Source organism: Rhinolophus hipposideros, assembly GCF_964194185.1.
Source record: "Rhinolophus hipposideros genome assembly, chromosome: 9".
In the NCBI taxonomy this organism is placed as follows: Eukaryota; Metazoa; Chordata; class Mammalia; order Chiroptera; family Rhinolophidae; genus Rhinolophus; species Rhinolophus hipposideros.
The window spans coordinates 16,595,597-16,622,634 of NC_138055.1; the positions used below are offsets into that span (position 1 = coordinate 16,595,597).

Genomic DNA, 27,038 nt, shown 5'->3' on the forward strand with positions numbered 1-27,038 from the left:
TGGCCATCAGCTGTAATCAGTTAGCCATTGGCCACTAATATTACTGCCATGGCTACGCTAGTAAGCGCAGATTGTGGCTAGCAAGTTGTTGGTTGGTTGGTAGAGAAGCGGAGTGCGGATTGCGCATCATGGGCTCCTGCCTCCTGTGTCTCCGACCCAGCCACCAGCAAGACTATAGTGTTATGATTCCCCTATCTGTGGCTCCGCTGGTCTTCCTTTTTGGCCTCACCATGTCCTGTGTTCTTAGGTGGGGAGCGGGAGCTGAGACCCTGCATGACAAATGATTTAAGGGAAAACATTATTGTGAGAAGACAAAGGAACATTGTTATCCGTATTCCTCCTCTCTTATACACCCTGCTTCCCCTCCCAGTCCTCCTGAGTTTCCTCTTTTCTGCTTCATTAGTGCTGCCCTGAATAGTGCCATGGTAAGGTTGAAGTTTCAGATCAATTGCTGGGGGAAGCAGGATAGCATTCCTTGGAGGAGTCTAAAAAGCTCCTCGGATGGTGGGCAAAAGGGTACACTGTGTATACATGAATATTTTTTCATGTAAGAGAGAAGATTTTCTGATTCCCAAAGAGGTTGGGAACCTTTAGAGAAAGCAGCTTAAGGTGAGATGATGGGTCCAGGTGGTCAAATATTTCCCCATTCCCACCACCTGTGCCTGCCTTTCTTCTCTCCCTTTCTCTGCTCCTCTGTTCTGTTGTTTCCTTCTTCCCTCTGACCTCCTCTCAGTTCCAAAACGTCTCCCATGCATTTCACTTGGACCCATGGGTGTCTCTCAGGGCTGTAGATGCTCGTGGCTCTGTGTCTGCAGGAGACCAAGTACCTATTTGTAAAAACACACAGGATTGATGTCCTTTTGCAGTCTACCTGGATGCTGGATGTGTCAAAGTCCTGGCCACTGGTGGTGGGACTTTTGCTTCAACAGATCCCCATATCCCTCAACACCCAGAACTTAACCTCTCCTGGGTCTCATTGCCTTGACTTGTCCCTGCTCTTCAGGATGACGGCTGGTGAAGTCTTTCTCTTAATCTTAGGCCTGGCCAGGACCCTCTGAAGCCAGCAGGGCCAAGGAAGGGATTCTGTGTGTGTGTGTGTGTGTGTGTGTGGGGGGGTGATGAATATTCTACGGAAGAGGTTTTAGATGTCTTCTCTTTGATCCAATGTAGGTTGACCATAACTCCAGTGGTGAGATCTCAGTACGATGTGAGCGCTCAGAAAGTAGCATTCGGTATTTGGGGATATTATGGGCAACCTGCCAAAATACATATTTATGAGATATGTGACATCTTAAGAAGGATATTAGGAAGACAGTTCCAGTTTAGATTTGCAATTGGAATAAATGACCTTGCAGGTCATTTTTACTTTATTCATTATTTCACTCATATCCATTTACTTATTCCATCCATTTATTCATTTTAAGACATTTTCACTCTTTACTTTATGGCTAGATCCCTTTTATTCATATGGTTCTCATTCTCATTTTAACACGTGAACAGAGAGATCAAATGCTTTGCCCATTGTGCCAATAATAGAAGTAGGTCCTGAAGCCATCATGCCCGGCCACTGCCTGTTCCAGCAGGAGGAGGCAAAGAGCTTGGCAGCATTAGCCAGCTTTTGGCTCACTCATTCTTGCCTACACTTTCCTGAAGGGTGTTCCTTCTCTAGAAAGAAAGTAGAGGCTCCTTAAAAGAGGAAAATATAACCATCAAAAGTCTTCTTCCTGCAAGATGTTTGCAAGCCATCCCTTTTCTCTTAGGGGGAGGTGTTGTGTTTAGCACAGCCACTGCTTTTCTTGGGGGCTGGAGGCCATTGCCTGGGGAGGAGAGACATCCAGGAGCCAGGCAACAGGGGGTGAAAACATCTTTCTATTTTGGGCCTGAGAAATGGAGGATTTATTGCTCTCCCTGAGACAGGCTGGAGGCAGAAGTCTGGAGCAAGCCTGGGTGCCTTGTTGGCTAAGCCCTGGGGCTGGTGAACGTCTGGTGGACGGAGGGGGTTAGATGGGACTCGGTCTGCACCTTGAACTGCTATAAATTTAAGAGCCCTTCTCTGACTCGCTGGCCAGGAAGGAGGCTCCCGCCAGGCCTGTGGGGTCTTTAGCTCAGGAGCCCTCTTGAGCCAGCCACCGCTTGGCGTCCGGGCTGAGCAGTTGACCCCGACTTAATGAGACCACGACGTGGGTGTCCAGGGCCAGTTCTCCCCCGGGCTGCTTCCCTCAGAACCAAATCAATATTTATTAATGATCTGCCCCCCGCCCCGGGTGCCTCTGGCTTCACAGACGGCCTCTGTTGCACCAGCCTGCCCGAGTCATTCATTAACCACCAAGCCCAGCAGCCCGTGAGGCCATGACGGGCTCGCAGAGGCCAGCCCACCACCGAGGTATTTGCAAAGGTCATTAATGAACTAATCTGATTTAACTTTTCAAAACAGAGGCCTGGGTCACTGGGGTCAGTCACTATTCCCAGCATTGTGAGTGAGACCGGGTGAGGGGAGAAGCCTGCCACCTTCATTGAAGAAGAGAAAGGGAATGTGAAGGTGTCTTTAAGGAGCCAAGACCTTAGGTGCTAAAAAGCTATGCCCTAAAGGTTTGGGATGAAAGGTGGGAGGACCCAGAGCTGTCCTAGGGATTCTCCTCAAATCCCTTTAGATCCCTGTGTGAGTTCATCACCTCCTTTCCCTCTCCAGGTGGGAGAACAGGAATCTAAAATCGAGGGCCCCCATACCTCCTACCTATTCTAAGCCAGCCCAGCCCGGTGGTTAAGTAAACCACCTGGTGGTTTAAGTAAACCCACCAGGGTTAAGTAAACATGCTGCAGAGGTCTAATTCCGGCTCAGGGATCCTGAGCAAGTCCCTCCATCACTTTGAGCCTCAGTTTGCTCGTCAGTAAAGCAGAAATCATAGTCGTACAGCCCAGGACTGCTTCGAGAATGAAAACAGACAATGGAGTGCTGAGCACAGCGTCTGGTGCAGCGTAAGCTTGTGAGCTGTCAAAAAAATGTAACTTTAAAGGAAAAAAAGGTAGGTAGCTACAATTTTTTTGGCTGGGAAAATTGAAAGAGCCCAGTTGTAGAGGAAGGGATGCGGCACTGCCACCAGTGGGCTGTGTGACCTTACTTACCTAACTAGACAAGTGTCTCTGCGTGTGTGTGTGTGTGTGTGTGTGTGTGTGTGTGTTTCAAGTGTAATGACCACACAGATTGACCTGTGGGTGGTGTGCTTCTTACCCCTATCCAGGAGGCTGGCAAGGGATTGGCTGCCTCACCCATTTCACAGATGAGAAGCTAGAGTCTCAGGCATCAAGTGACTTGCTCAAAGTCACAGTTTGTGGGTGGGAGGGAGAGAACTTGAACACAGACCTGCTGGCTTCCAATCCAGGAGGCGCACAGCCTCTGTACAATATCAAGCGTAGGCACAAATGTAAAGGCTTTGTCCTGATTTTGTTGGGGGTCCTCTGCAGTCTCCCTGCCTTGAGCACCTGGTGTCCCCACACTGCTTGCTTCACAGCGCGGCTCAAGTTGCCTGTTCCCCAGGAAGTAAGGCATGTCAGGACCTTGATCCCTCACCCCCCACAACCAGAACTTGCCTCCCCTGGGTCTCATTTCCTTAGGTCTCTTCCCTTCTCTCTAAGGTGACAGCTGGTGAACTCTTAATCATTAGGCCTGGCTCGGGTCCTCCTTCTACCCGGATGACACATACCCAGGGAGACAACGCCTTAGGGTCTGAGGAAGGAAGGATGGATACATTCAGAGGGATGGCTGGGCTGCTGCCTGGAGAGAGTGTGTACTGGCCTGTCACCCATTATCACTTGATAATAATGATAATAATACCACCAAATACTTACAAAGCACTTGCTCTATGCCAAGCATTGTTCTATGCACTATTCATGCATTAGCTGATTAAATCCTCACATACGATTATTACAGCCATTTTATAGTCGGGACACTGAAGAACAAAGAGGTTAAGTAATTTGCCCAAAGTCCCAAAGTTATGAAGCAGCAGAGGCAAGATTTGGACCCAGGCAATCTTTCTCCAGAGCCTATGTGATTAGCTACCAACTTTGCCACTTCTCCAGCTTGCTGTGTCCTGGGCCTTTTCTGGATGATGATGAGGACACAGAAGCCTCTGGAGGTGCCTGGACTTGGATGTGCGCCCCTCTAGTACTGTCTAGGGGTCCCTCCCAGACTCTGTGACAACAGCCGGTTGCTTTGTCAGCTGCTTCTACCTTTGTCTCCTCTTTGCCAAGACTTGAATCCTTTGACTCTTTGCAAACGTCTCAAGTTCTCTGATCCCCCCCCCCCCCGCCCACCACCACCAAAGGGTCTGAACCCAGCCATGTGGCGTGTTTTCCTTTTGGAAGAGGGGGGAAAAAAGTCACCCAGAGCTGAAAAATATGCTGATTCTGCTGCCCTCTGGCGTTCAGTTGGGGAACAGCCAGCACACAGCTCTGAATCAAGGTGGGGCCCCAAAGGCTTCTATCTGTGGAGTAGAACCTTGTTTCTTTGATGACAGGGGAAAGGTAGGGGCAATGCATTTTGGATACTGAACAAATGTAGTGACTATGCTTCCAGAAACAAGCGAGTTTGGCACACTGATTGGACTGGAAGTGTATTTTCATGTGTCTTCTGGCCAGCCTCAGCTCTTCACAGACATTCTACAGGTCTCGGAATATGAAACACAAAAGGAATTGCAGCAACAAGTAAATGCAACAACCCACTTTTTGTGGAGGGGAAACTGAGGCCCAAGATTAGGAAGCCTGTTAATATCTGAGCTGGACTGACCACCACTTCCCTGACTTTAGTTTCCCCTCTTTCCTCTCCTCCTCCTCCCCCCCACCTCTTCTTTTTTTATCGTCATCATTATAATTTGTGTCACCCTCATGGTTAACACTGAATACTTACTGTGAGCCAGTCACTGTGCTAAGATGTGTCACATTGGCTACAGTATTTAACTCATGCAATAATGCAATCAGACAGATAATTTGTGTCCATTTTGTGGATTAAAAAACTAAGGCTCTGAGAAATACTATACTTGCTTAATTACACAAAAAATAAGTGGCAGACTTCCTGGCCTCACTGGAAGACTTTCTGCTCTGTTCTCTGTGCTATACTGAGCTAATGTTAGAGTGAAGAAAAAAAACACACAAAACCCCTGGAGCTTCCAGCTGAACAATAAGATTACAGTTGACCTTTGAAAAACACGGGGATTGGGGGCATTGACACCCCCCCATGCAGTCAAAAATCTGCACATAACTTTTGACTCCTCCAAATTTATCTACTAATAGTCCACTGTTGACTGGAAGCCTTACCAATAACATAAACAGTCAGTTAACACATGTTTTGCATATCATATGTATTATACTGTATTCTTACAATACAGTAAGCTAGACATGTTATTAAGAAAAATCATAAGGAAAATACAATTACAGTATTTATTGGGTCAAAAAAGACACATATAGGTGGACCCGTGCAGCTCAAATCCATGTGCAGTTCAAGAGTCAACTGTATTTACTATGTGCCTGTACTATTCTCAGCAAATCACACATAGTAACTCATTTAACCTCATATTGTTCCTATAAAGTAGTACTTTATAGTGCTATAATTACCCCCATTTGACAGTTGGGAAGACAGAGGCACCGAGAGGTTTAATAATTTGTTCTGGGTGCCAGCGATAGTGAGTGCAGAGACAGCATTCCAGCTTAGGCTGTCTGGCTCTGTTGCCCAGGTCCTTAACGGTTGCCAGACTGACTGTCGCTGAGACACAGGGAACCAGCTCTGGATTAGTGCTGAACCCTGGGTTATGGCAAGGCAGTGTCAAGTCACCAAGCCCCCAGTCTGGGGTCTAGAGCCTTACGAGGTCATGTAAAATAGCATCCCCATCCCTCTCCATCTCCTTACACTGCTTTCTTCTTCTTCAGGAACTTCCTGGCATTGTTATATATTTACATTTATTTCTTACTTACTTTTTGTTGCCCCTGCTAGAATTTAAGGATGACAGGGGTGACTATTCCACCGTACTCACCCCTCGACGTCCAGTGCCTGGTAGTAGTAGTTGCTGAGCACATATTTGTGGGATCTCTTTTGGCAAGTCTAAGGGTCCACCGAGTCGGAAGGTGGTATAGCAAGAAAGGGCTAGCTTGTCCTGTGTGTGGGGGAAGCTGTTACTGCCGGAAGTATGGATGATTCCCAGGCAAAAGAGAGATGATGAATGAGTAGTGGGGGGATGTCTTGGAAATAAAGTGATGGGGAAACGGGAAGGGTCTCAGAGGGGATCACAGCCTTGGCTCTGACTGCAATGGCGTGTCCTTTCTCAAGTCCTTCCAAACCTGAGTGAGGAAGAGACCCCATTTCAAGTACTGATGGCAGAGATCCATTGTACAAGGCCAAGCACTGGCCTCATGAAAAAAGGAAAGCTTGGTGAAAAGTTCAGGTGACAAAGTGGGAAGCCAGGTTGCATGCGACGTGAGCAGAGCAGGGCTCTGAGTTATCCCAGACTCCAAAGTCTGGCAGTTGGGACCAAGGAGGTCTGTGAAGAGACTTACCCTCCCTGGTCCTCAGTTTCCTCTTCTGTAAACTGAAGGTAGTAACACCCCGTATGTCATGGGAGAGGTAGTACATGAAAGTGTTTAGGACAGTACCTGGCACACAGCAAGGGCCATCTAAGCATTAGCCGGAACTACTCCTACAACGTTTGTTCCTATTCGCGTCATGATAGGGAGCCTATCTTGAGATGTGGCCTGGGCTTTGGGGGCATGGAAACCTCCAGGTGGGAAACTGCAAAGACAATCAGACAGTCCTGGCCCCCGGCCAGCCCTCCTGACCAGCGAGCGCTGCCACCCTCCTGTGAGGGGCAGGTTGGACTCACGGTCAAAACCTGACACCACGGAGTCAGCCAGGCCTGAGTTTGAATCCTGATGCTGCTGTTTCCTAGCAGTGTATCTGGGTTTGCCCCTTAACCTCTCTGTACCTCAGTTTCCTCATTTGTGCTCTGGGGAGACTGATAGTACCCACCGCATAGGTAACGTATTTAGAACAGTACTTAGTGTTAGTTTTTATTACTGACATAGGCAGTAGAGAGCTTAGCACCTCAGACCTGTGGAAACAAGGCTTTATGTGATCCTTTATTCATGCTGTCAAGATAAGCATCTTGTTTTGGTGGAATGTGGCTGATTCTTGCCGGATAATTCTACGTATAGCTCATGGATGACAGTTCCCCAGTTTGGCCACTAGATGGCACACACGTTCTTTTCTGCCCTACCTAGCAGGGCCAGAATAAGGAGCGTGAGATGGAAAGCTACCTTTTATGGGCCAGACGCTGGGCTTCTATGCGCCCTTTGCCTACATTCTCATTTACTCCTCACAGCGATCCTCATACTAAAAGAGGCATTCCATCAAACATGCTTAGCACAGTGCCTGGAACATGGTAAGGCCTCAAAAAATGTTTGCTATACTTTGTATTGTGGTGACTATTATTCACAATTTTAGAGAATTTGGAATGAGAGAGGATAAGGAGGTAGGTGGAGCCTGGATTCTAAGCCAGACCTGACGGACTGCAAGTTCAGCATCTTGTTACCTAAACCTCATTTCAGGAGAATGACGGGTGTCTTGGGCTCACTTCACAGCCCCCTACCGTGTCGACGTTTGTTCTCTGATTTTTTTTCTGGATCTACCACTTTCTTCCTTCCTGTGTAATCTTAAAATCATTATTTAGGTGTTCAGACGCTCAGTTTCTCATCTGCACAGTAGGAGTCCTAATACCTTCCTAATTCTGGAGATACTTCAGGACAGCAGCTAGACCAGAGCTGGCACTCTGAGGGTTATTGTGGTTAATGCCTTACATGTTAACATAATCGGACTTCCTTCCTCCCTCCATCCATCCTTCCCTCCTTTCCTCTATGCACCTGGAACTACAGTGCATGCAGGCTTCCTGCTCCCATGGAACTTACCGTCTAAAATGTCCTACTCTCTGGTCATTCCTGGGACATTTCCACCCCCAGGGTGTCTTTTCTCCTTTAGGCCACCTACTCACGCCCTCCCCTCCACCAGGGTTCCTCCTTTTGCAGGACCCAGTCACTGTAGGCTGCACAGCTCAGGATTCATTTTCTCCTCCACTCTGCTGCTCCAAACATAAGCCCACAGTTGCTTAGGTTCCTCCAGGCACCATCAAATCCCAGGCTACCTGACTCCATTCATTCCGCTTCACCAGGGGCTTTCACATTGGCTTTGCCATCAAACGATTCTGCCAGGAAGCCTGGGGCCTTTGGGAGGGAGACATGTGATAGGAAGATGTGGTCTCATGGGCTAGTCCTTGCTTACAATAGAAGAGTTCTGGCTTTGTTTGATGTGTATTCTGGGGTTACATGTAATATTCTGCTGCGAAAGAAAAACATCAAAAACTACTCGATCACGATAGGTGGGAGGGAGACGAATTTTCAGATAATTCAGAGAAAATCTCCAGGAAATTGAATATGTTTGGGAATGGATTTAAAATTAGATTCCAAGGTGCTAAGTGACATTGACCAGACAGAGAAAGAACTACTGCATGGTATCACTTCTATATGAAACCTGAAAAAAAGTTAAACTCATAGAAACAGAGAGGAGATAAGTGGTTGCCAGGGGCTGGGGGTGGGGGAAACAGGGAGAGGCTGGTAACAGGGTACAGACTTTCAAGCATAAGGTGAAAAAGGTCGGGGGGCTAATGTAAAACATGGTGACTATGGTTGATAGCACTGTATTATATGGTTGAAATTTGCTGAGAGTAGAACTTAAATGTTCTTACCTCCCAAAAAATATAAATACATATGAGGTGAGGAATGTGTTCCTTAACTAGATGGGGGAATGCTTTCACAGTGTTTATGTATATCAAATCACAGTCATGTACATTTTAAATATCGTACAGTTTTATCTGCCAATTATACCTCCATAAAGCTGAAATTTTAAAAAGTCATAAAATTAGTTTCCAAGGAAAATGGGATTTAACTTTTGAATCATAGTAATTTGGGGGTTATCTGGAACCCCACTTGCTACCACCATTGACTTGACTAACTGGGGCTGACCCCACACCTCTGACCTTGCTGTGGCCCTTGGCCATGTGTTGCCAACCTGCTGCTCAGGATTTTGCCTTTTTGTGTTGCAGTGCCCTGGTTCCCCAGAACCATTCAAGAGCTTGACAAATTTGCCAACCAGATCCTCAGCTATGGAGCGGAACTGGATGCAGACCACCCCGTGAGTCCATGGCCCGTGTATGAGATGCTCCCCGTTCCTCCCTCCCCCATCCTGCCCCCCTCCCTTGGAGCAATGTGTCGTTATTTATTTGCTTGTACAGCAATCATTTATTGAGTGCCTACTTACCCAGCATCACCATCATGGTCCTTTTTATGGTTGGAGCAAATATGGATTACCACCCAGAAACTATTGTTTATGTATAGTAGTGATAGACGAATGTAAGTGTGTGTATACACACACACACACACACACACACACACACACACACACACACGAGTACATCATCTTTATTTCCAACTTTGTACGATTCCAGAAGTTTAATTCAAGTGCTTGGGAAACTGTAAACTGTATTAACAACTCTGCCAGGTCCAGTCAGGTGTGGGGATGGTTCACATTGGAACTGGATCTTACAAACTGAGTGGAAGATGCTAGTCAAATAAGCAAATGGGAAGCATGACAGGCTGAGGAAACTGTATATGCAGAAGCTCAGAGTCCTGAAAGAGCCAGAATATTTTAGAAGGGCTGGTTGGTGCTTTAGGTATGAAGATCAGATTTTTAAAGGTCTGATGACGTACCAGACAGAGAACTCAGGCTGTCTGTGTCCTGTGGGTAGGGGAGTGGGTCCTTTAATGGTTTCTGGGTACAGGACTAGTGTGGGGAGATTTTATCCCCCTTTTCTCTGGGGTGGAGGGACCTGGGGAGGAGCAGCCCGGGCTGGGCTCAATGTCTGAGAGCCTTCGTGGGGTGGGGGGGAGAAGTGCCACCATCAGGCTGACTGTCCTGTATTCCTCACACAGGCGAATGGCTCCCTTTATCTTTTTAAATGACTTGAAAGCTGTTTTCATTTGCAGTGATTTAGCATAACTCAATGGGAGCGTCTGCATTTCCTCAGGAGTCTGTTTTCGCCTCACTTCTATGGGGGTCCTTACAGATGAGTAAGTTGTGAACCATTCCCTTTGACAGGTCTGTGTTTGGGGCCTCTCAGCTGTGGGCCCAGAGAGCAAAGCATTTCCAAAGATGTCGTTTTTCTGGAAAAGCTTTCTGGCTGCCTTTGACCCGGTTCCATGGGATCGGCCCTTCAGGGACCTTCCTACTCTTACCCAGGCCTCCTGCCCCGACCCATGTCCCTTCCATTGGGAGCACTGTCTACTCCTCTAGGGAGGTGGGAGAAGAGACCAGTCCACAAACACAGCCATTTCCATCCCTTTATCCTCGCGTCTCCTCAGAGGCAGATGGGCTGACCTTAAAACTGGAATTAATTTCTCCTTACAGACCCAACCCATATCTTTGGCTTCCTGGACTCTCAGAGTTGTGAATTTTATCATAAAAATGCAATTTACCAGGTACACAGTCCCCCTGAAGAGGGGGCCAGGCTCTCTGTGTTCCCTCTTGTGGCTTCTCATCAGATCTGGGAACTGATGGCCAAGGACAGAGTAAACCCTCCAGGGCGCTTCCCCACAGCCCTGCGGGCCCCACAGGCCCTGGCCTCGATGAGTGAGGAGAGGCTTGGGTGTTCTTGTTCAAAGAACCCTCTGTTCCACTCTGTCCCCTGGCTCTCAGGATGATCTTGTCTTCCCCTGACCCCTTGCTTTTGGCAGTATGCACTGATATTTGACCTAATATCTCATTTCAGGGTCTCCAAAACAGCTGCTCTGAGAAATGAGGCCAGGGGCGGGTTGTCCCTGAAACAGACGGCAAAGGGTATCTGCCTTTCAGTGTTCATGTAGTGGGAAAATGAAGTAGGATAGCTGTACTCCTGTCTGTCCATCCCGCTTTCTTCCCTCTGTTGCGAGCTTCCTCTGCCCCCCTCCCACCCCTCCATCCTTGCTCCCTTTCTTCCTTCCACAAACATTTATTAAGAAAATGATTTTCAGAGCTAACATTTCCTGAGCATCGACTGTATGCCAGGCACTCTGCTAAATACCTGCATTTACAACTTTTAAATGTTATAACCCCTGGGAGGGTTGTCATTTCTCATTTTCAGATGAGACATCTCAGAGAGGGCTGTGTGGCCTCACGTGTGTGTGAACTGTGTCCGAGGCCATGTGCAGGCTAAGGGGTTGAAATGATTAAGAAGACAGGACCCCTGCCCTCCAGGAGCCTCCAGGGGTGGGGTGCAGGGAGGAAGGGGGCCTACTTTTCCACAGGGATGGCAGAGGGGCCTGGGTTACAACCTGGGTCTGTTTGATTTCCATTTCTGAAAGTGACTCCTTTTTCTGACCGTTCCCCAGCTCCTGTCCATGTTGTATCCTGGGTCCGGGATGCTTTTCCTTATCCTCTCACCTGCTCTTTTCCTGCCGGAAAACCTCTATTCCCCTTTTAAGGCCCAACTCATATGTCTTGACCTCCCTAAAGCCTTCCACCTACCTGCTCCCTTGGCCCAGTGACTTTCCCACTGGTGCTGTAGAACATTGTGCACTGTGATTTATACTTTGAGCACAGAGTATCAGATCAAAATAAATTCACTACTTTATGACTTACAACTTCATGGGAGGCATAAGATATATATATATATGGGAAAGGGTTATATGCATATTTCCCGAACTATAGTCTATGAAACAAAATCTCGTGATCAGAGGGAGAAATCCTGTGTTCTAGGACCCAATTTTCAGCATTTACAAGTCCCATTATTTCATTAGAGGTTTTGGAAAGCCCTTCAAAAATGAAACCCATTTAACCTAATGTTTCTCAAACTTATTTACCTACGGAACCCCTTTTTAACCCTTAGCAACAATATCTTGAAGGGTAGTGTTCCGTGGAACACAAATATTACACAAATATTTGGGTCATATTTGGTCTAGTCATGAAACAAAAAAAGGTACCTGATTAAATACCACGTTTAAGGAGTTAGACCATGTGTGCTATCCACAGTTCCAAGGTCACTGTGGACTGGAATGCTTAGGGAGGGCTCCTGGAAAGAGGGAGATGTGAGTGGAGCCCTCTAGCAACCAGGGTAGACTAACTGCTTATCACACAACCCCTAAATCTCAATGGCTTAACCCGAGGAAAGGTTATTTCCCTGTAGTCAATAGGGAAATTGCTCCCCACAGTCTTGCAGAGATCAAGTGGCCTTCCACCTTATGGCTGCACCCTCCTCCAAATCCTTGGAGCCCTCTGCACTCTGCCAGTGCATGGGAAAGAGAGTGAGACTTGCTCTCTGGAGGTTTTATGGGCCAGGGTTGAAGGCGACTCACGTCCCCCCCACTCATATTCCACTGACTACAGCTCAGCCCCCCTCAGGGCCACTACTGACTGCAAAGGAGACAGAGAAAAGTAATCCAACAGTATTCTCTGAAAGGTGGCGGCGGGGCAGAGCTTGGGGAGCAGCAGCAGCCACTACCACACAGCCCCTCACCCCACTGCTCCCTGTTTTCAGTTTCCCTAATACTTGCACCTGTGTCTAGGTGGAGACCTGTACCTGAAGGGATCTCCTGGTGGAGAAAATGTCGGCCAACACAACTACTCCTCTGTGTTTATTTCGACCTTTTCATCCAAGTCTTTCCTACTGCTTTTCCATCTTTCCACGTGTAGGTATTAACTTTTTCTACTCACCAACAAGAGCCTTACTCTTGCCCAAGAGCAGAACTCTATTTCCAATCCTTCTCTCCTTTGCTCTTCCGCACCCTAGCCTTCTCCAACGTAGGGTAGGGCCCTGACAGAATCTATCCTAAGGGTGAGGCAACAGTTGAGTTATCAAAGATTTGTTCCTTTTCTACTAAGTTGCTCTGTCAAAGCGCAATTTTCACAAAGTAAGAAAGAACTGTCCCATAGGTATATATAGTGGACATCTGTCAATGCTCCATTTCCTGAGTGGTGAGGGACTCAGCAAGATGAGAAAGGTGGTGTGAGGGAGGATATAAGAGACCAAAGGATATATGGTTATTGAGAACTAGAATACCAGAATAAGACCACAAAGATGGCTCCACAAATGCTTACTGTCCTGTAATGCAATAAAGACATAACTCCTCTGAGTGATCTCTTGTCTACCGGACAGGAATCATTTGCAATTTGATCATAAAGTAAGTGTTGCAATTTATCAATCTTCAGTAAGTCAGCATCTAACTTTGAAGAGTTTGGGCCTTACCAGGTAGTCAATTGTACATCGAGCAAATATACGTGCCCCTAGAGTTCCCAGCGAACTTGTTAAACAGTGATCTAATGACATTCAAAAGGGACACAGTCATTTTTTTTGCCTAAGTTTTGCGTAGTTTTCTAACAGCTCTTACTCAGGAATGTGCTGAGTATGCCGTGCACTGAAAATTCAGTGATAGGACAGATTCTTGAGTTTAATAATTATTAACAAGTATGATTGTCTGGAGAGAGAAACACTCAGATTGCTGAGAGAGCAAATTACAGAGGAAAACCAATAAACGTCAATAAAGGTCTCTAAAAGTTTAAACCAGGATGGAAAGGCCAGGTAGTAGCTTATTGGTCTGAGAGAGTGGGGAAGAGTGTTCTAATCAGAGGGAACAGCATGTGTGAAAGCCTTAGTGTGGGAAAAAGCATGGTGTGTTTAAATACTTAAAATAAGACCAATCTGGAAAAATTTGGAGACATGATATGTGGGCAATTGTAGGTCAGTACAGAAAAATGTAGGCAGAGCCAAATCACACGAAGCCTTTGTAGACTATGTTACAGATTTTGAACTTTAACCTAAAAGTGACGAGAAGCCCCTGAAAGTTTTTAAGGTGGGGAGTGGCCCCACCATATTTGCATATTATAAGTCTACTTAGGCTGAAGTGAATTGGGGGAGTTGTGGAGAAGAGACAAAGGAAGGCCACTTGGGAAGCAGTTAATAGTAGTCCAGGCAAAAAAGGAAGGGGGCCTGAGTTAAGGGATAGCAGTGAGAGAATAAAATGAAAAGGACAAACTCAAAATTTTTGGAAGGAAGAATGGACATAAATTGATTATTGGATGTGAAGGAAGAGAGAAGAGTAGTAAAACACTGACTCCCAGGTAACTGGCTTGGGCAACCAGGTATCTGAATCCTTTCCCGAACAGCACTCTTGGTCTTATTGGTGGTGACCATGGCCAGCAATGCAGAGTGGGCAAGGAGACGGGGTGTGGTCAGCACTGCCTTTGTCTATTGGTCGCAAGTCTTTGGCCATTGTGTCTACAGGATGGCAATGGTAGATACTTCAAAAATACCACTTTGAACCTCTCCTGTGTACTGTCTTTCCTCCAGTTGGCATGGGACTGATGGAATGTAAAAAAGGCTCTCATTATTGGCCTAGATGAAATATGAATAGCAAGATAAGAATTCTACAGATGCTGTATACAGTATAGTAAACAGTATAGTGTGTCCTCTATACTGTTTACTTGATGCCCTGCCTACATTGCCTAATCTACTCCACTCGCTGCTGTGAGGTAGCTACCATTAACAGTCTCATTTTACTGATGAAGAAACTAAGGCTGACCAACCTCAGGCCATGTTCCTAGTGACTGAATGGGTTGGTAATCCAACCCAGCGTGCCCTACTTTAAAACCCCTGTTCTTGTTTGCATTTCTCTGATGATTAGTGGTGTTGAGCATTTTTTCATATGTCTATTTGCCATTTGTATATCCTCTTTGGAGAAATGTCTCTTCAGGTCCTCTGCCCATTTTTAAATTGGATTGTTTGTCTTTTTGTTGTTGAGTTGTATGAGTTCCTTATATATTTCGGATATGAGCCCCTTATCAGAGGCACTGTTTGCAAAAATCGTCTCCCATTCGGTTGGTTGCCTCTTTATTTTGTCGATGGTTTCTTTTGCTGTGCAGAAGCTTTTTAGTTTGATATAGTCCCATTCGTTTATTTTAGCTTTTACTTCCCTTGCCTTTGAGGTCAAATTCATAAAATCTTCTTTGAACCCAAAGTCCATAAGTTTAGTACTTATGTTTCCTTCTATGCAGTGTATTGTTTCAGGTCTTATGTTTAGGTGTTTGAGCCATTGATTCTGGGTAGTGAACACACAATGTGATAAATAGATGGTATACTACAGAATTGTACACCTTAAGTCTATGTAACTTTGCTAACAATTTTCACCCCAATAAACTTAAAAAAAACCCACAAAAAACAATTTAAAAAAACCAACACCTGTTCTTCTCACTAGTCTAAAGATGGCATTTCTAAGGTTTGACCTCAGCCATGATATTGAGAAACAATGAAGTAAAAATCTCAGTTATCCTCTCCCAAAACTCCCACAAAAACAAAATCACACACTTCAACACCCTCAGGTAATAAAAATTCTAATTAAGAAAAGTGATCGCATGTAGACTGCAAGTGATATTATAACTTTGCATTCTGTAGAATTCTCTCTATGTTTTTCCATCCTTCCTCCCCCTTTCCCTCATCACTCCTTCACCAACAATATATTTTCCTGTCAAAATATACTTAGTTACATGCAGTGCAACCAAAATTGCTGCTATTAGCCTAATTGAGACAGGGTGATTATAAATAAATTACATGCAGTGCTACTGAAATTGCTGCTATTAGTCTAAATTGAGGCAGGATGATTAGTCATGACCAACTGTAGCTTAATTCACAGTGTACTCACATGGCGGCAGAAGCCCTGTGGTCACCTGGCAGCCCGAAGGATGCGAGGCCAAATCCCCGAGAGATGGACTTCAAGGTTACAGCTCTCTTTCACGGGTAAGAGAGAGCAAAAGTCCAAAGCCCACACAGCCTAGTTGGTGGGGTTCCCTTGTAGGCTGATCATGAACTTCTTAGCAACTCTTAGCTGGATAGGACAATGGTTAGAAACCTTCCCATACAGAAAATCTGTGCGACATATTATATATGTATGTGTTGCTACATCTAAATGTATGCATATGCCGTCACTTTCCATAATGATCTGAAATGGATTTTTTACTATTAATTTTTTCCCAATTATAAAAGAAATCCACATTCGCAGTTGAAAACTTCAGAAGCATAGTGTAGAAGATTTTAGTATAGAAGATGAAAGTAGTTACTGTTTCTTATTTTGGGGACATTTGTTAGACTTTGGTGTATTCCTTTTATCACTTCATTTATGTATTGATGTATTTTCTCTGATGTAGATGCTACCTACTGGATATACAATTTTATATTAAGCTTTTTTTCACTGGGAAAAATATTTAAACTACCTAGACAAAGTACATTATAGATTAAAGATAAAGGGTCTCATGGAGAAGAGAAATGATAATGGACATCCCATTTCTGGACATAGCAGGATGAGGTGGAAATCCACTGGTTAAGGGAATTCTTCTTTGTCTCCTTGGTTTCCTGCCTCAACCCTCAAACCTCCACTCATCAGCTCGGGTAGGACCAGAAAACCCGAGTGGAGGTGCTGGTTCTGCAGGTAAGGGCCCTTGCGCCACTGGCTCTATGAGCTTCGCCCTCTGAAGATCTAGAAAAAAATACAGAAATAGATGTTCTCCAGGGCACCTGCAAGTGCGAAAGTCTACACTTCATACATAGGAGCTGGAGAAAGCCATTTACTACTAACTGTTAATAAGACTGGTAGGTAGGGATGACTGTAACAGTAAGCCTTCATAACTGAGAAACATGACATTTATATTTTGAGTTCTAAGTGTGGAGATGTGTCCTTCCTTTAGCCCAGTAGACAGGTTCATAAAAGGGTGTGTTAGTGCTGCTTGGAAATCCAATCACGGTGCCCAGTTTTCTTAGCACATCATCCCAAAGCAGTTTATCTTCACCCAGTAGAACAGACCCAATGGTAGTTTTAAGTTTTCAGGTTCCTAAGCTTTTCCCCCTGTAATTAATGATTCAAAACCATTCAGTGTGCTAGGGAAAACAATAGTTATACTTTGTAATAATCATGTCATTGACTCTTTTCTAAACCTTAATTTATCTGGAACTTTAGTTAGAATGAAGAATGTCTGGTAATTTTACTTTTTATTTCCCAGCGTAAAACATTTGGATTTCTCTATTTTTCAAAATATATCCTAGAAAATAAACTAAGAAGCTCCTTTCTTGCCTCCCTCTCTCCCCGCCTCCTTCCTTCCATTTCTCCCTCCTTTGCTTCCTTTCCTCTTTCAACAAGTGCTTGTAGTTCTTTCCGTATGCTAGACTCTATGCCACAGATCCTCAGATGAAATGACATTATGTATATGAAATATAATAGAATTTAATTTTGCATTACTAGTAGGGCCTGATTTAGAAAAAAACAACAAAAATAACCCAACCAGCCAAACAAAACAAAACAAAACAAAAAATAGTATCTGAGAACCAGGGAGTATTTATCCTTTTAAAAGATTCCTTTAAATATTATACTCCATGATATGAGCCTTTATTTTTGATTCAATAATGCCTTGGTTTGGAAGGATAAATTGGAACAGATAAATTGGATAAATTGGAACAGATAAATTGCAAGCTAAAGTGGTAGACGACACAGCTTATTGGGAAATGCTTGGAAAGACCAAAGCAAAATTCTACCATGATGACACCAGGCTCTCTCTTGTCTTATTATAATTTATATTACAACAATTATTTTTGAAAAATATCTTTTTTTAAAAAAATTTATTGGGGTGACATTTGTTAGTAAAATTACATAGATTTCAGGTGTACAATTCTGTATTACATCATCTATAAATCCCATTATGTGTTCACCACCCAGAGTCAGTTCTCCTTCCATCACCATATATTTGATCCCCCTTACCCTCATCTCCAACCCCCTACCCCCTTACCCTCTGGTAACCACTAAACTATTGTCTGTGTCTATGAGTTTTTGTTTCTCATTTGTTTGTCTTGTTCTTTTGTTGTTTTTGGTTTATATATCACATATCAGTGAAATCATACTGATATCTGAGCCACCAACTTTATTGGATATGTAATCGACATACAACATTGTGTAAATTCAAGGTGTACACCATGATGACCTGATACACGTGTATATTGTGGTTAATTAACACGTCACCTCACATAATTACCTTTTTGTGTGGATGTGGTGAGAACGTTTAAGATCTACTCTCAGCAACTTCCACATGTGTAATACAGTGTTGTTAACTATGGTCACCATGCTGTATATTAGATCCCCCAGAACTTGTTCACCTTATAACTGACAGTTGTACCCTTTTTAGCAACATCTCCCTGATTCTCCTACCCCTCAGCTCCTGGCAATGCTTGGACCATTTCTGTTTCTAGGAATTCGGCTTTTTTAGATTCCACATATAACTGAGATCATACAGTATTTGTTTTTCGCTGTCTGACTTATTTCATTTAGCATAATGCCATCAAAGTCCATGCTGTCAAAAGTTTTCCTTTTTTCATATGGCTGAATAATGTATACGTGTGTGTGTGTGTGTGTGTGTGTGTGTGTGTGTGTGTTTATCACATTTTCTTTATCCATCCACCCATCAGTGAAGCTGTAGGTAGTTTCCATGTCTTGGCTATTGTGAATAATGCTGCAGTGAACGTGGAAGTGCAGATACCTCTTCAAAATAGTGACTTCATTTTCTTTGAATAAACACCCAGTAGTGGGATTGCTGGGTCATATGGTAGTTCTATTTTTAATTTTTTGAGGAACCTCCATACTGTTTGCCATAGTGGCTGCACCAATTTACATTCCCACCAACAGTGCACAAAAACTCCCTTTTCTTTACATCCTAACTAATTACTTATCTCTTATCTTTTTGATAATAGCTATTCTAACAGGTGTGGGGTGATATTTCTTTGTGGTTGTGCTTTGCATTTCTCTGATGAGTAGTGATGTTGAGCATCTGTATGTCTTTGTTGGAAAAATGTCTATTCAGGTCCTCTGCCCATTTTTAAATCAGATTTGCTTTTTGACTATTGAGTTGTATGAGTCCTCTATATGTTTTGGATATTAACCCCTTATTGGATATATGCTTTGCAAATATTTTCTCCCATTCCACAGATTGCCTTTTCATTTTCTTGATTGTTTCTTTTGCTGTGCAGAAGTTTTTTTGTTTGATATATTCCTGTTAGTTTATTTTTCATTTTGCTGCTTGTGCTTTTGGTGTTATATCCCCCCTGCCAAAAAAAATGTTACCTAGACCAATGTCAAGAAGCAATCCTGAGAAAGAACAAAGCTGGAGATATCACACTTCCTTTCAAACTATATAACAAAGCTATAGTAATCAAAACAGTATGGTACTGACATAAAAACATACACATAGACCAATGGAACAGAAATGAGAGCCCAGAAATAAACATGCATACACAGTCAATTAATATTTGACAAGGGAGTCAGGAATTTTCAATGGGGATACTCTCTTCAATAAACAGTGTTGGGAAAACTGGATATTCACATGCAAAAGAGTGAAATTGGACACTTACATCACTTACTAAAAAGGAATTCAAAATGGATTAAGGACTAAATCCAAGACCTGAAACTATAAACCTCCTAGAAGAAAATTTAGGGGAAATGCCCATTTAATCAATTGGGATCACCTCTGACTCAGAGGTATGCTCCCCCAACCCCCCCCCAACATGGAAAGACACGTGTGTCCTCTTCACTTGGAAATGTGCAGCTTATGAATTGCCAGGGAAAGGCTGGCTGCAAGTCAACCTCAGAGGAGAAGCAATCATCATCTTCTTTATGTACTGGGACAGATTTCTCAGTTCCTTGAGCCTCTGCCAAGTTGTAAAGTTTGGCAATTACTGATGTGTAGTGAAAAGAGCACAGACCTGGGTGAGTCAAATCGTGGCCTCAACTCCTTTTGACTCCATTTCTCTGAGCCACTGTTGATTCTTGAAAGCCACTGTCTACCTTACACGTTTGTTGTGAGAGTTATAAATTGAATAAGCTCCTAGCACACACAGGCTGGCACATAGTAGGCGCTCAATAAATGGTATTTTAAAAAGTTGCAATGGCAGCATGCATGTACTGTTTGTCTAGCAAGAAGTTAGCAAGAGGCAGTGCTGGACACACTGATCAAACACTCAGTGGCGGTTATATGTCTTCATCATAGACATCTATCCTACTGACTTTGCCTCATTTAGGAAGTTTACAAGTAGAAATGCTGTGGATAAGATTTCTTTGAAACTTGTACACTGTTGGCACTTTGCAATCCTGTGGCCCTGAGGCTCATACTGAACTGAAGGTGTTGCTAATAATGTGTCACTCATGATGTTGGAGGGAGAGCTTACCCACAATTTAACTGCGGCTTTCTCTTCAGGGTATAACCAGGGGAAGGAGAGATGCACTCTCAAAGCTCAAGAGCCCCCATGCAAAACATGCACAGATACGCCAGTCCTCTCCCTCCAAAGCCACTTGAGATATTAAGTGTCTGCTTTCTCCTAGGGTTTTAAAGATCCTGTGTACCGAGAAAGACGGAAATATTTTGCTGACATAGCCTACAACTACCGACAGTAAGTCTGTTTTGATTGTTGGGATGGAAGAAGAAGAGCACATTCCTAGCCTACCTTCCCTTGCCCACTGTTGGAAAATACCATCCTGGAGAATCCTGCCGTGTGTGTGTGTGTGTGTGTGTGTGTGTGTGTATGTGTGTGTGTATGTTTAAACCCTCCCTTTAATAACATGTATTTAAAAAAATGCTGTTAGACCAAACACAATTACCCACTGCACCAGGGCCCAGCTCTCACCCAAGCTTTGTTACATAATTACACAGTGATGTCTGGAGTAATTCTAAAAGGCGTCAGTCCTGAATAGAACCGCCTCTGGTATTCTCCATGTTAAACATGGGAGAAGCAAAAAGAGAATCATTTATATTCAAGAAGGAGGTGGCTGCTTTACTGAAATAATCAATCATATGAGGTTTCAGGTGAGCACAGCCTCAGCGTTCTACTTTTGTCTGATCTGACCCAGCTGCAAAGGGCAATTTTCGGAGGAGTTGATGTTTTCCTGTCTGGGACTCTATGCACCTCCTCTACCCTATTTTAGCTGAAGGAAAATGCAAATACCAAATACATTATTTAGGAAAAGAACTGTTTTGCTATTTCGAGTCCTCAGGAACTGCAGAGATGCTACCATTGGAACCGTAGTGTTTGGGGCCCGAGCTCCATTCCCAAGTTAAGGGCATGAGAAAAGATGAATGAGCCCAGGAAGAAACTTAACAGTTGACCAGAATGCTGAGGAAATGGTACTTTCACCATTTTGGTAGAATCTGAGGGAGATAAAGGAGAAGATAGGGCTCTGTATACAAAATACAAAGTCACCTTTCAAATGGAAGGACTTGTAAAGAAAATGAGAATGTTTCCTTTTCTGAATGACTCCTGGTAGTGGAAGGATTCAGAACTGTGCTGACCATGGTCAGATCTAGGCCCCTAGGGGACTTGGCTTGTGGCAAGCAGGAATCACAGAACATGGTGATTCTTCTCGCCTCTGTCCCCATCTTTGCCCTCGCATGGTCAGGTGGACACCACCATCCAATCGGGTAGAGACAAGAGTCCTTCTTTAGCTACTCAATAATAATAGATCCCAATTATTATCTCCTTCCTATGTCTGGGGCTTTGCTAAATGCTTTGTTTACATTATTTCATTTAATCTTAATAATATCTCTCCATTTTCCTGATGGGAAAACTAAAGCTTAAAAGAGTTAAGTACCTTGCCAAAGTCACATTCTAGTAGGTGGCATTATCTGGCTTTGAACGCAAGGTTGTGTAACTCTGAAGTCATTCTCAACCACTTTCCTGAGTATGGGTTCTCAGAATCAGGAGACCACACTTCTTCACATATTTTACTTTCTGCTGGTTTCTCTCCTCCCTTTACTCAGCCTCCTCTGGCCTCTTCCTCTGACCTCAGAAATTGTAACATCTTTCAGGACTCAACTTTGGCCCTCTTCCCTGGCTTCAGCCACCATCCATACCAACAGCCTCACCGCATTCAGGTCTCTAGCACCACCCAATAATTGTTCCACATGGGGATCAAACCCATGCATCATGAATCAGAGAATCCCAGTATATTGATAAGTTGATCAAATGTGTCACTGAATAGTTAGCCCAAGCTAGGCTCGGAGAGGTTTACTAGATTGCCCAAGGCCATTCAGCTCATTCAGCAGAGCCATGTTCTGAACCCATCTCTGTCCCTCTCCAAAGCCTGTTCTTTTCCTTGATCAGCATTTAGCCCTGAAATAATGCTGTATCCGTAGCAGGGGCTTACCTGATGTTTTTTTTTTTTTATTTTTTGTTTACAATCCCGGCTGGCCATTGCAGGACCTTCTGAGCTTGTCTTGCTTTCAATGCTTAAGCAAAAATCTGTCTTTCCCCCCTAATCCCCACCCACCTTCTGTGGAACGTAACGGTGACATTGTTTTCATGTCCTTGGATGAGCTACAATTTTGAAAGGGCAGGAGGGCCCTACTTGGGAGCATGATGACGACCCATTATTCTCAGGTAACAGTCTCATCTTGTGCCAGACACTCTGTACCCTGTTAAGAAACAGGCCTGCCGCCCAGAGAACAGTCACTGGGCTTTGAAGTCAGGCTTTCTTTGGTTTTCATTTGTTTTTACTGTTCATTCTTAGATGTTTTTCATAAGGGACCTTTCAGACTAATGAGTCTCAAACTATAGTGTGGGAACTTATTAAAATCTAGATTCAGGATCTATGGGGCAGGGCCAACATATGTAGTTTAACAAGCTTCCTGTAATTCTGCTAGGTCATAGCAGAAAATGTTAGGTGAGCAGATCTTACCCCTCGCATGCATACAAACACCTTTATAACTTCCCAAGGGCCGAAATATAAAATCCAGCAAGTGTATGGCCACTAAAAAAGGGTCTCAAACTCCTAGTGCACATATTAAATCTGCTTTAACCCAAGATATAATTGCTTTAGTTGACATAATACAAAACTTTCATTGAACTTGGATGCCTTTGTTTAGAAAGAGGATGCATTCTTCAGTTGTCTTAGTCCCACTCTCCTATTGTCTATACCTGCTACTTGACACATTTACATTACCTGCCTGCCTGGCTCCTGATGGTAAGTGAATTCCCACCTTAGGTAAACAATTGGAGAGATAGGAGAGCAGAAAGACCAAATGATTCCCCAGTGTGAGAGCAAATCCTTGGTGCAGTTGGTGAGGTGAGAGCTTGTATTGTTGCTTAACTAAATCAGTTGAATGTTTCCCACATCAAGAAGTGGAATTTTCCTCTTTCAAATAACTTACGGAGTCCCCTGGAGTCTGGGTGGTGGCTGCTCACAGACTCTGGACCCCTCTCCCTCTGCGAATGCTCCTTCACCCTCCCCTCTTTACGTGCTCTGCTGGAGACAAATATCTCATGCCTGTATTCTAGTGGGCAGCCCATCCCTCGAGTGGAATACTCGGAGGAAGAAAAGAAAACATGGGGGATTGTGTTCAAGACCCTGAAGTCCTTGTATAAAACCCACGCCTGCTATGAGCACAATCACATTTTCCCACTTCTGGAAAAGTACTGTGGCTTCCGTGAAGATAACATTCCCCAGCTGGAAGATGTTTCTCAATTTCTGCAGAGTAAGTCTACGTCAGGGTCAAAAGTGAGGTGAGAGAGGGGAAGAACAGTAAATGGAGGCCGGTGTGAGTGTGTTTGTGGTAATGCCTGCAGGTTGATTCTCGTAGGGAAAAGGGAACTTCACTGCTTTGCTCTGCCTCCCTTCTAGCGTCCACCGTTAACCCACTCTTACCCAACCCCCCCAAAGGCACCGGGCATTGTTTTTCCATTATCTGTGTCCCCAAGAAGTATTTTTTTCATACTCAAAGCCCAGGCTGTACAGTCGTGATACTCCTTGCAGATGTGCTATGTTATGAGATGTCTGTAGTGTGCGTTTGTGAAAGAAATGTGCTCTTCCTGGGGCAGTGCTAAGAGCCCTGAGCCCTAAATCTATGTACCCATCTGGTAGGAATCTTGCTGTGACCTCCTCTAGTTGGCTGAGCCTACCTCAGTACAGTCTTCTATCAAATGGAGTCTGTGTCAGCCTTTTAGCCTTCTCATAGGGAAATTGTGAAAATGAAAACGATGTTACATGTGAAAATACCCAGCATAGTGCTGTAGGCGCTCAGTGCATTTGGGCTGAATTGCACCGAGAATAATATGAATAACTCAGTGGAGGAATACATTATTGGGATGACTGGCCTCTCCACATCATTTCCAGGGCAGGTAAGTATTTTCCTGTCTGCCAGGAGGTGTCAGTTCAGCAAAACCAAAATAAAACAAGCAACTAACCCATATTAAACACCTATGATATGCCAGCTAGACTGGGGGAAAGTGAGAAGACAGACCACAGGTTTATAGAAATGAAAAACTTTCTATGCCTCTGAGCTATGTGGAGATGATAGGGCCAGCTCTGAGGCAAGGGGCCTGGGAAATGATTAGGTTGGTGCAAAAGTAATTGTGGTTTAAAAGGTTAAAAATAATTGCAAAAACTGCAATTACTTTTGCACCAACCTACTACGTGGCAGAGAAAGAAGTGGCAGCTTGAATAGATTGGGGAGGGGCTAGATGACCTTTGGGGTCCTTTCCATGTACAGAGTGTTTACTTCTCAGGTAAATAGGGGAATGAGAGCTCAAGCAGAGTGAACTTCACTCTGAAGGTCCAGGGAACATAGGTGGGACAAGGGGTCCTAAAAACATTCTTTGGCTAATTACCCATGTTGCCATGGCCAGTAATAAGGAGAAGAAAACAGTAACACTAGCAGCTAGAGGGTTCTAGAGTAGAAATTAAGAGAACAGCCTCTGTACCTGTGACCATGGATGACAATGTTAACCTCTCTGTGTCTCTTGGTCTCAGCTTCCCCATTTGTAAAATGGGGATAACAAGAGCAGCTACCTTATAGGGTTATTATGAGGATTAATTAGTATACTGGGGGTACCAAAAAATGTATACACATGATTTGTATGCATCTTTTGTTATCAGTATATATTGAGTATTAAAATTTTAATACCGTTTTTTCCTTTCTTAAAATGTGTATACATTTTTTTTGGTACCTTCTGTATATAAAGTGCTTAGAACAGTGTCTGACACATGATAGGTAGCATATAGTGTTAGTTATTATTATTAGGGCCACTGTAGGTATTATCCTCCTCCTAAGTCTAAAATAAATTGAGAGTCAGATATAGGAACCAAAGAGATGGTGAACAAAATGTCAGCTTTTTAACTGATAAACTTACAGAATGTGGTGGAGATGTGCAACCGCATCCCATTATTTCCCCCCTAGATTAGATGAACCCACTTGCCAATTCACTGGCACAGTGTATAGCCCATTGCATGGCCAAGAGCAGACCAGGGTGGACTCCTCTGTGGACACTCAAGAGAGAAAGGGAAGAAAGGGTCAAATTAAGAATATTCGTCCCTCTTCCCAAAAACTCCAATCAGAGAAGTTATTATTCCCCATGGGTGGACTGTGTGAGGTGCAGGAGAGAAGCTGGAAGTGGTTCTATTATACTTTTCCTTCCTGGGAAATGGAGTGAAACTTCCCTCTGCACTCTGGAAACCTGAGGAGTAGGGAATAAATGTTCCACTTTCACAGACAATAATGAAAGCTGAATTTATTGGAGGTTTCCCAAGTCAAGGCCCTGTGCTAAATACTTTCTATTCATTAGCTCTTTTGATTCTCAGAATAATCCTAGGAAGTATTTATCCACATTTTGCAGACGAGGAAATGGGGGCTCAGAGAAGTGAACTTACTTCCCCTGAATCTCCCAGCGAGAAAGAATTGGTGCAGAGATTTGAAGCCAAGTCTACTTGGCGTCGGCGCCCGCGCTCCTGAACAGCTGGGTGTACTGCTTTCCTACCTAAAAGTCTTCAGGCCCCTCTGGCTCTGCTGTGATGGGCTCTGAGTTTTCTTTCTCCTTCGCTTCCTAGCTTGCACTGGTTTCCGCCTCCGACCTGTGGCTGGCCTGCTTTCCTCTCGGGATTTCCTGGGTGGCCTGGCCTTCCGAGTCTTCCACTGCACGCAGTACATCAGACATGGGTCCAAACCCATGTACACACCCGAACCGTGAGTACTGTCCTCTTGCTACCAGTTGCCAGCCGCAGTGAGTGCCACCTTTCCTTGCTCCAGGAATGCAGTTTGGGTTCATTGTGGACTGATCCATAGAACAAGTTGCCTAGATTGTTTGATGATACGAAGAGAAGAATTCATCTCTGCAGGGGATTTTCTCTGTTCAAATAGACCATACTGATTGGAGATTTGGGCATTCTGTGAGCCAAAGAGTCAGACCGTTCCTGGCTATGGGAAGCAGAAGTCACATTCAAGTTCCAGAGGGATTGTAGGAGTCAGAACTGTGAATTTCCAAACGGGAACAGGAACAAATGGCACAGAACTATCTCAACATCTCCTAAATACATGTCTAGATGATTCTAAGCTTTCTTTGCCTAGATTGTGTTTTGGCTGGCCGTAGATAATGGCTGGCCACTATGCTGCTTGCTTTTGTCTTTATCTATCTTCTTAGTCAGCTACAGTGTTTCCCCAAAAATAAGACCTAGCCGGATAATCGGCTCTAAAGCATGTTTTGTAGCAAAAATTAATATAAGACCTGGCCTTATTTTACTATAATATAAGACTGGGTCTCTAATATAATTTAATGTAATCTAGTGTAATGTGATATGGTATGATATAATATAATATAAGTAACATAATATAATATAATACACTCATATAATACCGATTTTTATATTAATTTTTGCTCCAAAAGACGCATTAGAGCTGATTGTTTGGCTAGGTCTTATTTTCGGGGAAACAGGTAGAACTTAAGCAATTTATATAGAAAGTCAGCGGGACATCCAAAATGGTCTTTCTGTGCCCACAAAGTTCATTACTTTAAATCAGTAAAGATCTGTTCCTAATGGTCTGGCACAAAAAGTATTAAATGTATGTTTTCTTCCCTGACTGACTGCTGCCCACTCCAGAATAAGGGAGGAATGGCACTATTTAAAAT

At 44.0% G+C, this 27,038-nt stretch overlaps 1 protein-coding gene across 3 annotated transcripts in view; it reads left to right on the forward strand.

Annotated features, from left to right (window-relative positions):
• The window catches only part of PAH (phenylalanine hydroxylase), a 60,872-nt gene that overhangs the window by 22,365 nt on the left and 11,469 nt on the right, over positions 1–27,038 (forward strand). For all 3 annotated transcript variants that reach the window (XM_081060450.1, XM_081060451.1, XM_081060449.1), the window contains exons 4-7: positions 9,138–9,226; positions 20,470–20,537; positions 23,418–23,614; positions 25,963–26,098. In XM_081060450.1, coding sequence (XP_080916576.1) covers positions 9,138–9,226; positions 20,470–20,537; positions 23,418–23,614; positions 25,963–26,098 — 490 coding nt within the window. The remainder of the gene's footprint in view (positions 1–9,137; positions 9,227–20,469; positions 20,538–23,417; positions 23,615–25,962; positions 26,099–27,038) is intronic.